General features: G+C 34.6%; 1 protein-coding gene across 2 annotated transcripts; it reads left to right on the forward strand.

Annotated features, from left to right (window-relative positions):
- Window positions 1-968: 968 nt before the first annotated feature.
- LOC139847207 (uncharacterized) lies at window positions 969-8,784 on the forward strand. 2 transcript variants are annotated; one of them, XM_071836845.1, is made up of 3 exons: window positions 969-1,566; window positions 6,998-7,759; window positions 8,080-8,784. In XM_071836845.1, the coding sequence occupies exons 1-3, from the start codon at window positions 976-978 to the stop codon at window positions 8,425-8,427; spliced, it is 1,701 nt and encodes a 566-aa protein (XP_071692946.1). In that variant the 5' UTR covers window positions 969-975; the 3' UTR covers window positions 8,428-8,784. The 2 variants fall into 2 exon arrangements, with proteins under 2 accessions (XP_071692946.1, XP_071692947.1); XM_071836846.1 differs by having other exon boundaries at window positions 7,094-7,759.
- Window positions 8,785-12,561: the final 3,777 nt, after the last annotated feature.

Raw genomic sequence — 12,561 nt, forward strand, 5'->3', positions numbered from 1 at the left:
CTTAAAACAGAATCATTATCTACACGTCGTCTATTTTCCAAGGTACAACGCCCAAAGCTATGTACAGCCGGAGTCGAAACTTGCTCGAAATTGCAGAGAATGGATATTTGTTTTGCTAAAATTTTCTATGTTTTTCCTTGTGCTCTCCATGGTAAGAATGGTGTGTATTTATACACCAAAACCAATAAGCATAATGATTTACTTACCATTATTAGGAGTCGGAAATTCGGAAATGATTGAGAGGAATCTAGAGCAAAGTCGAATCTGGTGGGTCAACCAAACCCGCTTAAACTAGCGGGTTACGGGTCAAAAACAAATCAACAGGTAGGATGCAAAGCTGACCCAAAAATACACCATTTTTCCTTTAGTTCTAACATCAATCACCTCACTTTGAAGCACGATATCTCAGTTATCACAACATAACTTTGGACATATAATATATCACTGTAAAGCTCTTGTCAAGAGCTACGTGGTCATACAAAATATTACTCATTATATATGTAATATTATTTAGGTCCAAAGTTAGGAAAATATACACTTGGAAACTAATTTTTTCCAACAATACCTACATATGGATCACTAGAAAATTATGAAACCAACTTTGAGAGATGAAGACTATATCCTTACCAAGGCTAGCAAGACCCCATTCATCAATTTGTTTCGGCTTATTAACATTAACAACATAATATAGAGAATCAGACTGTCTGATATTAACTAAATCATTAGCAACCAAAAGATATGGATCACTGAAATTAATTCATACATGATATCAAAGTCTCATTAACAATTGTGTTACCATAAATCCTTAATAGAACTAGCAAAATATGCCTTATAACCATGAACATGTAAAACACTTTCCATAAACAATATTGTAAATCACAAAATAGTTGAAGGGTTAATGTTGTAACTTCCCCTAATATAAAACCAAACTGTACACTAACATTTATTATTCTTATTTTGCATAAATATCAAAAAATGGAATTTTTTGAGAAAGCAGTGGCCGTTAAACTAAAAAGCCATCTCGACAAATACCTCATCGCCGGAGATGACTATCAAACCGTTTATCAAAGCCGAACCGCCCGTTCAACACGACCGGCACGATGGTTAATCGAACACGTGGACAATCACGTGATCCGTCTGAAAAGCTGTTACGGCCGTTACTTAACGGCATGCAGTACACCGGTACTTTTAGGAACAGCTGGCAATAAAATCATCCAATCAGTTACTGAAAACACAAGAGATTTATCAATTGAATGGCAACCAATAAGAGATGGGTTTCAGTTTAAGCTGAAATCGTGTGTTGGAACGTATTTGAGAGCCAATGGTGCGATGCCACCGTGGCGGAATACGGTGACGCATGACGGAAGTTTTACGAGTTCAATGAATAATTGGATTTTGTGGGACGTTGAACCTGTTGATGTTATGGAAGATGATTGTGTTGTTGCAAATAATTGTTTAGTGTTAGTTCCTAGTTTTCCGGAGTCCGATAATGTTTCTGGATCGGGTTTTGGGTCGGGTCAGTCTTCCGGGTCGTCACCTCGGAGCCTTCCACAATCGAGGAAAAAGGTACCTAGTTCTCCAATATTTTAATATTTATTTATTTGCTATATAATAATTTAATTGACATGAAATTTGTGGTAATTAATTAATTGGATTTAAATAATTTTAACTCTTTTAGTAAAGGAGGTCTTAAACGACACTATTCATGTATATTTAATTACCTATTATATCTGTAATTATATTTATAATAATAATATAAATTTAACTATTTAGATTAATTTAAAAATATAACTGTAAATTTATTAGACAAAAAAATAAATGGATTAAAAAATGTTGTGTGACCTTCCTTTTTGTAACATACTTATACTTATGAGTGCTATATATATTTATATTTATTTATATTAAAAAGAGAAGAATTGAAATACTATATGATGTGTACGTATTATTTACTCCTTATATATTTCCATAAATTAACTAAATATTACGTGTAACGTTTCTTTTTTCGTACCAATTTTGTGTAGCTTTTGCATTGGTGTGATAATGAATTGAAGATAATAAATTCCCGGTTGATATAAAACGTCATAGATAATAGATAATTATAATAATGGACACGTTTTAAAGATATCAAATTTTTTTGGGATGTGTGGAAAGTTAATTATTTGTTATATATGATGGTGATTAGATTACGTTGTTTATTTAGATAGACCTAACGGGTAAAGATACATGTCAAAATGGTACTATAAAGAAATACCGGTGATCAAAAAAAGGAAAATTTGTGGTTTTGGTAATATAAAAGAGTTTTACAAGTGTCACACGTTAAATTTAACTCAATCAACCTCAATTATTTTAAAATTTTATACATAATTTGTACAGTAATTAATACGTGTATAAAAAAGTAAATATCATATTTAGTTAATAATAATTAGACAAATGTTAAAATTTAAAGAAATCTCAGTTTATTTAAATAGGGCTCAATAGAAATCTTATATTCATACAATTAAATTAGTTAGTACTGACCGGAACATAAATCAGATCATAAGTCTAGTCTATAGACGTATATAGGCCTCCTTTTACTTTGATAAATTCACTAGTTAACCAAAGAATTTAGACATAAAGCGTTCAACAAATCATTAATGATGCTTATGGTAACATTTTAATATCCGTAACAAAACATATGAAAATCTAGTTATAATATGCTATATGCTATGAAAATGAACAAAAGATTAAAACATACTGTAATATGGAACTCAATTAGCACTTTGCATTGCACTTTGCACTTACCATTAAAATAAAAGGCATATAACATGTGGATGTGAATTCTAAATAATGGACCTCCCAACAAAATGTGAAGATTGAGTTATTGGCCACATAGAATGTCAAAATTCCAACACTCGTAGTGGATGGTAGATATGGTCATTTATCATATTAGCTAGTGCTTTCACATGCAAAAAAACACAACCCTAAATATGTTCCATCTTCTAGTGTACCACTTTTTTTTTACACACTACTTGTGATTATGCTTTCTCATAGCTAGAGAACAAGTGGAGAGTAGGATAGTGTCAATTTGAAACATATATTTTACTATTACCAAATGTTAGATACTCCATTTGTCCTATCAATTTTGACGAAAACTTCTTAATTGTAATTTTCACCGATCAAGTTTCATATCTACTCGCTTGAGACTTTTTTGATCGGTTAAACAACCAAAGAGACTAATAATGAGATAACTCAAAATAGTAATGTGAATATTAATTTATCATGAGACGAATAGAGTAATAGGTTAGGACACTAACTTAGTGAAACATGTATAGATATACATCATTATGTAATTTATATGAACATGTATAGATGTATATACATCATTACGTATTTATATGAGTCGTTTGTATGGTAGCAATGTAGTTTACGAAGTACTTAAAAGAATTGGGGACAATGAGAATCAGATTCACAATAGCTTAGAACTATATATGTATATATATACCAAATGTTGGACCAAATTCCATTGATAACCTCCTTCCTTCCTCCCACTAGTAGAAAAAGAAAATTTTGTAAAATAACCGTAGAAAAACTTGTTTTTTTTTTATTATAAAAATGCTTATATGTTTGTAAATTAGAAGTGCTTAGCTAAAACATAAGGGTGATGATATTAAAAATATTTTGTACACCACTAATTGGTGATATCTATTGTATAGCACCATAAAGGACTTGGTGATATACGAAATTTTTTCAGTGATATACGAGTACATCAACTAGTCAAAGTATAAAGTACCCAACAAGTGGAAGTCATTTGTTTAGTAAATATAATACATGATTAGTTGGATTGTATGTGAAATCTTGATTATAAATGTAGTCCGATTTGGCCAAATATTCCCGACTAATACGACTAAAGTAGCGTGATTAATTTCGTCTAGTCTTCGACTTAGCCAAAGTAGAATTTATTAGTTGTCAAAAGTCCAATTTACTATGTCAAAATTGATTTTATTACTTAAAACCGGATTTTATTCACTCAAATTCGGTTAATTTCAGTCAAAGTTATAGTTGATCACCGTCAAACTAGTCGATTATGAATCTCCAAGTAGTCCCTAGTCGAATTTTTTGGCCAAAAGGTATGTCATAGGGTGTGTTTATGAGATTTGTAAAACTTCTATACCTGGCTTTCCCATATCCAGGGGCGGACCTATATAGTGTTCAGTGGTAGCACGGGACACCACTGAAATACGCGATGTAGTGAAATTTTTTTGAGTTTTTAACTAGTTACACTACTGGATAGTGTACATTTTTTTGAGTGACACCATTGAAATAAGACATCTAGTAGAAATTTTTTAGGTGTTTTAACCGGTGACTACCCCATCCTAGATCCGTCACTGCCCATATTCGGGTTTTGGCATATCTCGGGTTAAGGCATGTGGACAACTTTTTCTTTACTCGTTCTGAAACTCGGCTTTGAAAAGGCCAGGTTTCACTTCTTTCACTTAAAACGGCTTTGGAAGCATATGTTCAATATCCTCTTTCATTCTTCTAATAAAAATGGACAGCAAAATCACATGCAATTTTACTACCACTTGTCCATTTCATATCCACATCCACCTCGTTATTGTAATAAATGAAAAAGCTATAAAAGAGTTAGACATGAAGTAACTGAGCTCATTAAAAACTTAAATTCGGCCTTCCGAATCTGGTTTCAGAACGCGTTAGAAAAAGTGGTCAAAATCCAAACTTGGGAAGACCGAGTTTCAAAAAGGATGGCCACATGGCCTAACCCGAACTTGACAAGCTCATCTTCATGGTCAGTGGCGAAACTTGAATCCGAATACAAATCGGACGGGTGCAAAAACTTAAAATTTTCTATTAAGAGCGGGGTAAACCTAAATAAAAACCTTATTTTTTTAGTAAATTTCTTATTAGTGTATTTAAAAAAAAAAAAAAAAAAAACAGATCAGGCGGATGCCCCTACATGTCTTCATAATACTGCGCCCTTGTTCGTGGTGATTTGTCAAACTCGGATTTGAGAAGGCCGGGTATACCGGTGTTTCAAATCTCATCCATGCATAGTTCTAGGACAACACACACACCGTAAAAATATACCTTTTGGCCAAAAAATTCTCCGTAGTCCCTACCTACACCGATTAGTAATTACAAAGTCACAAGAGACAAGTTCCCATTTAAAGATGTTTACGACCTTATGTGAAGTGTAAACAATATATTATCCTATATATACTAGTAGGTTGGTCGTTTCGTTTGTTATATTTTGTCGTTTAATTTTATCCTATATACTATTAGGTTGGTCGTTTCGTTTGTTATACTTTGTCGTTTAATTTTAACAAGTGAAGGTGAGGTTAGATTGTACCAAGGACGTTGATAGTGGGTGACATCTACACTACTAATATTCCACATTGGTCCCTGTGACTCTACTGTGGTTTGTCCGTTTACATTGGTCCCCGTGACTCTACTGTTGTTTGTCGTTTCCCACGATTAAGTGAATCTTATTGAAAGTTGTCACTAAAAGTAAATTTACAACAAAGTATATAGATACTATATTGTCGATACACTACTTATATAAAGTATATCATGTTTTCTCACTTAAACATGCATTAACTTAAATGGTGAAGATATATGAACGTTCTCAATAGTATAAGCTCCATAATTTCTAGGAAAATTAAAATTGTACAACATTTTAAGTGAATAAATAATATTTGAAAGTTGTTTAAAAATGAAGATAAATAATGGGAGTTATATTAGGCTTTTTCAACACGTTGTGCGTATTTAACTAGAAAAGTATTGTGATAGTATATGGGCCCAAATGAACCCTTTTGTCACTATCTTCTTTAGTATATCCAGATATGAATTTGAGCCCAAGTGGGTTGAGATGACGCTGGTGGCCCGGTAAACACAAGTCTATGTCAATTGGACTCCTTGATTATAATGGCCCAAATTTATGCAACTTTAAATCACCATGTATTCGTAAAGTTGCATACGAGCATTGACTTATATCGGGTAATCACTTTTTTCGCGAACCTTAGTGCAAGCAATTTATAAAAGCGCACCAGTCTTAAGATAGTATTACCCGGACCAAGTCTATATGATGGCGTTAGTATTTTGGAGCATTTTTTAGTTATACCATTAGTATTTATGAACATGTTAGTGTTAGTGAAGTTATAACATGAGTATTTTCGAACATGTTCTTTAGTTACCCCATGATATAATGTTACTGAAATTTGAACCAGAAAACTTGTAAGAAAATTAGTACCCTGACAATGGCGGATCTTAGTGCATCCGTAGGGTGGTATCTGTCACACTTGGATTTGAAAAAAAAAAAAAAAAATTTTGACTAAAAGTTTTTTTTTAATTAAAAAATAAGATTTTTTTTTTAGTGTTTACCCATGTCATTGGTTTTACCTATCTTAAAGTCGAGTTCATGTTCCGCCACTGACCATTAGGTTACCTTCAGGGGTGGACCTTAGTGGTACCCGGAGGTGGTACCCTCCCACCTAGGAAAAAATTTCTGGTGTAATATTCTATAATTTTTAGGGGTAAATTTTTTTATACCATCACCCCTAAATTAATATTTTCGCCTTCATGTTACGATGGTTATATCAAAACCACCATTAAATAAAGATAAAACTGAAAATCACTAAAAAGCAGACACAATACAAAACCATGAAAACAAAACCCTGATCACTTAACTCGAACTCAACTATATCGACATTACCCCCTAACGAAAACAGTCATACGAAGTGTTTTGTCTTCTTTGATAAATAAATAAATCAATTAAAAAAAAATAAAAAATCTCTATAAACTAAACTTGATGTATGATCATGCTTAGTTGCTTACTATGTTAATTTGGTCACATCTACATAAAAACAAACGCGGGTACAAAAACAGTTTATATTGGTCATCAAACAACACGTAAACTAATATCCGTATGTAATACGCGTTTGATAAATCATATGCTAATTTGTTTGCTTTGAGTTTGACACCAAACATATACAAATAACAGGTGAGGATGTTTGAAGGTACAATGACAGTGACAAATACCCAATTTCAAACTAAACTCACCAAATTCATCTCCTTTTCTTTTCATTCTTTTACACAGAAACTTCCTCATTTTCGACTTCATTTACCTTCAATGTTAACGATGATCAAACAACGAAAACAACAATTAATCCAACATCAACAGCAGCCAGAATCACCTTCATTAACGGATCTACGTAACGCTAAAATGGTTCGCTTAAAAAGTCACCACGGTAAATACCTTCACGCTAATCACGACCAAGTAAACGTTTCCCAAGACCGCAACAAGGGATCAAACAGCAACCGTTGGATCATCGAGTTTGTTGATGATACGCCCGATGATGTCACCATTGTTCGCTTCAAGTCGTGCTATAATAAATACTTAACGGCTTCGAATCATCATTTTTTGCTTGGAATGACTGGAAATAAAGTTGTGCAATCTGTGCCTAGTCGACTTGACTCGTCGGTTGAATGGGAACCGATAACCGAAGGGAAACAAGTGAAGTTTAAGACGAGATACGGGCATTATTTGAGGGCTAACGGCGGGCTTCCTCCATGGAGGAATTCGGTTACTCACGATATTCCTCATAGAACGATTACGCAAGATTGGATCATGTGGCAAATTGAGTTTGTTGAGACTGTTGCTGATTCGATGCAGTTGGTTCCTTATTCGGGATCGTTTAGTTCCACTGAAACCAGCTCCCCGTCAACTAATCGGTCGAAGTCCCCGACTTTCTCAAATCATGAGGTACGGATTGATAAACTATCATCTTAATTTATAAGTAAACGTTATAAGTGTCTACTATTCACTTTTTAAAGTCTTACTTTGTCAACTTTACTGTAAATATTTTTATTTGTGTTATATGATATTTGATGAAAAATTATATGAATGAATTGCCCTTAAATGTGTTTTTATTCATATAATTTTCATTAAATATTATATAACACAGATGAAAATATTTAGTGTCAAAGTTGACAAAGCAAGACTTAAAAAGTAACGGTAGACACTTAGAGTGAAACATAAGGGATAATCTTTTTTATTTTTAATTTTTAATTTTTTTTTTGTAGTCGATTGATTCACCGCTAAAGAGGGAAGAAGGGCGAGCGATATATTACCATGTGGTGTCTGAAGATGTTGGGGAGATTGACGAAAACTCGCAAGGATTTTGCGTTAGTTTCAAAGGAAACGGAGTTAACGAGTTGACACGTATGTTAGAGGAAGAAACGAGACTACACAACATAACGGTTTGTTCTCAAAGTCCATTAGACGGGAAGCTTTACCCCCTTCGATTGCAGCTTCCTCCTAATAATGTTACCATGAAAGTTGTCGTCGTTCAAAATTCTAAAGAAGGTGAGAAACAGTATCGCTTCAAGGTTCGAAGTTCTTCAAAGTCTTCTTATGGAGGATACTTTTGATGATCAAGTGAATACAGTAAACCAATCAAATTTTTTGTGAATATCAGGTTTACGACAAATTTGATCGGTTTGTTAAAAATTTAATGGGGAGAATGATACTAGTATGTAGTATAGAGTTTTCAAGAAGAGAGGTAAAATTAATTATCAGGGGTTTTTGTTAAACCATAACTTAATCAAGGGCCTCAGGTTTACTTAAAGTTTCAACTATAAAGATCTAGTTATCAGGTATTTAATAAGAAGCTTATAAGTTCTTAATGAACTTGTTGAAGTGCAACAATTTGTAGCTATTGAAGGGTTTGTTGTAACCGATAACTTCATAAATCTCGATGAACTCTTCGTGTTGCAAGTTGTTGATGACATTTCCCTTTTTATAGATCATGTCCTGAACAAGAGATACAAAGGATATAACATCCTTTGTATTGCATTTCCTCATGGCATCCATGTCTGCATTCCATCAAAATATATCATCCCTATCAACTCGTGTATCTACTCTAAGGGTGTGCTTTTTATTTTTCTTTATTTTTTTTTTTTTTTTTTTTTTTGCCGAAAATAAAGAAAAAACTAATATAAAAAACGGAAAACGTTCTTGATAAGAAAACGTCTTCAACAAGAGATACAAAGGATAAACCGACGAGGCTCGTACCTAGAAAGCGGCTAACAAATATACTATATACACCGCGCCTCATCTAAACTAAACCGTACCGAAATTAGAAGGTCACTAACCAAAAAGGCACCAACGAACGCTACAAACAAAATTATAACTTAGAAACATACCAAAACCGCATAACCAAACATAACACAAAAAGCATGACACAAGTGAGACTACGTGTTGGATAGGGCGACACAAAAAACCCTTTTCTTTCAACATTCTCTTCTCTTTCCACACCTCCGGATATCTGGTGCTAAATCGTCGCCCCTTTCACTATTTTTTAATAATATCGTTGTCTATCTCTGTGGCATCGATTATACAAGTGATATCGGCTAAAAAGTCACGTTTTCACCCCGGTATTAAGTCCAAAAAACAAGAAAAATTCGAACTTTATTGGAAAAATACCCGCTTCGTCGGTTAAAATTGAAGGTCAAGTAATTACGAAGACGGTGCAAAAAGAATCAAGAGAATCAGAGCTAAAACGAAGATTCTAGAGCGAAAACGGTAGAAGACAAGAAATCAAGTTACGATCCAGCGAATCAGCAAGCCAAACGGCTTGCCAAACGGGCTGCCAAACGGCCTGCCAGTATGGCAAACGGCCTGCCATACGCCCAGATCAAACGGGCACGTTAAACGGGCTGGCCTGGCAAACGGCCCCTGCAAACGCCTTGCCAAACGGCCTGCCAGCCGTTTGCAGGCAAATTTCAAGCTTATTTAAAGGGTCTTTGTCATTCATTCCAACACACACTTCAATTCACTTCTTTCTCTCTCTTGTACAATATTAGTCATACTTTCAAGGTCTTCGACTCCGTGCGAAAAATCTAGTACCCGGAGAAGAACGCCGAAGATTTTATTAGGAGCGGTCTGGAGTTTGAAGTTGCCACTTTTGTATTCGGAACTCGTTTAATCTACTGGTACTTCTATCCTTTATCTTATCATAATGTCTTCTATAATTATGTTCTGTGATGTTGTTGCTATGATTAGCGAGTAGTTATCTTTAGTGTATGCTATGATATAACCAGTTATAATGCCGAAATAATATTATGGTTTGTGTATGTTGTTGAAATGCTTTCCGATTATGCTTTAAACTCAATCGCTTTTTCAACTAATAGAACGTAGTTATTGGCTCTGTTATTGGGAAGTCGCGAACCCCAATTCAGAGTACACTATCTGTGTCACCCCTTGGTAAGAGAACTCAATCGGATAAAACGTAAGATCGACTGAGGCACACCGGTTGTAGTAAGTCTATCAAGCTTTGGATTCCGACCGAGGACTCTTTCGTAGTGAAACATCTAATTAGACCCCTAGTACATTGTCGGTCCCAAACCATGCTAGTGTAGTCACCAAGCATATAAACTTCGTATGTGCATGTTGAAGCACAACGGTTGTTGTAAGCTGTACCTCTGCTAAGTAAGGCCATGGAACCCGGTCAGTGCTGATTAGTACACTGCACCATAACGTGGTCTCAAGCATTGCACTCCGCTTGAGGGATTCTTGGTTAATTAAGGAACTGTTTGTTTAAACACATAAAGAATTGGACCGTTAGGATAACCGAACGTGTTTATGGAAGTCAACTTGACTTGGTCATGGAGTTCTTTATGGTTGAACTCTTTTTAAAAGGGCCTAACTATCTTTTAAACCCAATCATTAACGAAAGCATTGAAACACATCACATCTCTCGGATATGGTAAACCCTGTATTCTATTATGCTTAAGAAAGTTTAGACCCTTGTGGAATGTTAATACGTCACCCAACCGAGTCGCTCAATTGGATGAGCCGTCTGAACGTGTATGCCTATAGTCAGACTGCACGGGACATTGCTGTCTATTCAGAATCTTCAAGCCTATCGCATTACCCAGTGACATGTCTTACGACAGGGGCGTTTAGGACCAGTGTAATGAATACAAGGTCTCTACCTATTCATGAGCCAGCATTCTATAATTCTGGCAGAGTACCTGATGAAATCATAGTATGCACTTGTTTTAACCTTATCTGAATTACGAATTTTATTGCATTTACTTTATCTGTCTTATAAACTAGAAAAACCCAAAATTAGGTAACCACTACTCTCTTATAACTATCTTAAGCTCTAAATAGAGGTTCCATTCTACTGATATCTTAAAAATACGACCCTAGGTCATACTTCCCTTACTCATAATAAGGAGCAGTACGATTTAGGCCCCGCTAAATATAAATTTAAAACAGTACCCCCTCTTGGTGGCTGATTCTAATGTGTTGCGACCTAACGACACCGCACAAATAAAATCGTTCGTTTTGGCCAAATCAAGGGGGAGTATAAGTTTTTGGAGCCGTTGCCGGGGAACTGGTATCAGATAATACTGCTTTCTATCAAACTCATTCACAAGCATTTAGTGGTGTCTAAGAAAGACAATTATACACAGACTTGTTGTTGGATTTTCCGAACAGTCTCCAATTATATTGGAACCAAATGAATCCTGCCTCTCCGTAGTCGGCCTGACCACTTGGTTTGTTGAATAGTTCGTGCGAAGCTCTATTATCGAAGTACCAGGGAATCAGTAGCAAGAATCAAAAACATATTCGACCTTAGGATAGTTAGATTATCTTAGATTAAATTAGATTACTTTAAATTAGACTACCTTAGATTAAGATTACCTTAGATTGCATTAGAATTACCTTAGTTTAGAAATTTAGTTTATCGGCTTAAAATTAAAAACAAAAAGGCATACCCAGTGTATGACCCAAACCCGATCTAGACCAGGGCCGTTGTTTTTCATACCTGATCCAGACACAATAATCTCTAAAGCACGCAAGGAAACACGAATCAGAAATCAAATGGCATTACGCGTTACTTTAGCAGAAAATACCAAACCCTCGATTAAAGGTTGAGGAGGACCTGAAATGTCCCGTTCATATCGATTATAAACGTTCCATATTAATTGATTTCGTTGCGAGGTTTTGACCTCTATATGAGACGTTTTTCAAAGACTGCATTCGTTTTTAAAACAAACCATAACCTTTATTTTATCGACAAGGTTAAAAAGACATCACCTAGATTATCCAGAAATGATAATCTAAAAAATATCACACTTACACACTACCAATACTTATTGATTTACAATATTAATATGTTACAACAAAATAAATCTCGAATGCAGTTTTAAACAATATTATACAAGCATGCTGACACCAAATCTTGTCCATATATTAGCATGCAACAGCGGAAGCTCTTAATAATCACCTGAGAATAAACATGCTTTAAACGTCAACAAAAATGTTGGTGAGTTATAGATTTAACCTATATATTTATCAAATTGTAATAATAGACCACAAGATTTCATATTTCAATATACATCCCATACATAGAGATAAAAATCATTCATATGGTGAACACCTGGTAACCGACATTAACAAGATGCATATAAGAATATCCCCTATCATTCCGAGAAATTCATCGGACATGATAAAACAACATCGAAGTAATAAAGCATCCGCAACCATGGATG

Source organism: Rutidosis leptorrhynchoides, chromosome 5 (assembly GCF_046630445.1).
Source record: "Rutidosis leptorrhynchoides isolate AG116_Rl617_1_P2 chromosome 5, CSIRO_AGI_Rlap_v1, whole genome shotgun sequence".
NCBI classification, from domain to species: domain Eukaryota; kingdom Viridiplantae; phylum Streptophyta; class Magnoliopsida; order Asterales; family Asteraceae; genus Rutidosis; species Rutidosis leptorrhynchoides.

Excerpts from the sequence above, each read along its gene's own strand:
- LOC139847207 (XM_071836845.1), top strand. The coding sequence starts at position 976 with ATGGAATTTTTTGAGAAAGCAGTGGCCGTTAAACTAAAAAGCCATCTC. Across the intron at positions 1,567-6,997 it reads TTCCACAATCGAGGAAAAAG|GTGAGGATGTTTGAAGGTAC; the intron begins GTACCTAGTTCT and ends TACAAATAACAG. Across the intron at positions 7,760-8,079 it reads CGACTTTCTCAAATCATGAG|TCGATTGATTCACCGCTAAA; the intron begins GTACGGATTGAT and ends TTTTTTTTGTAG.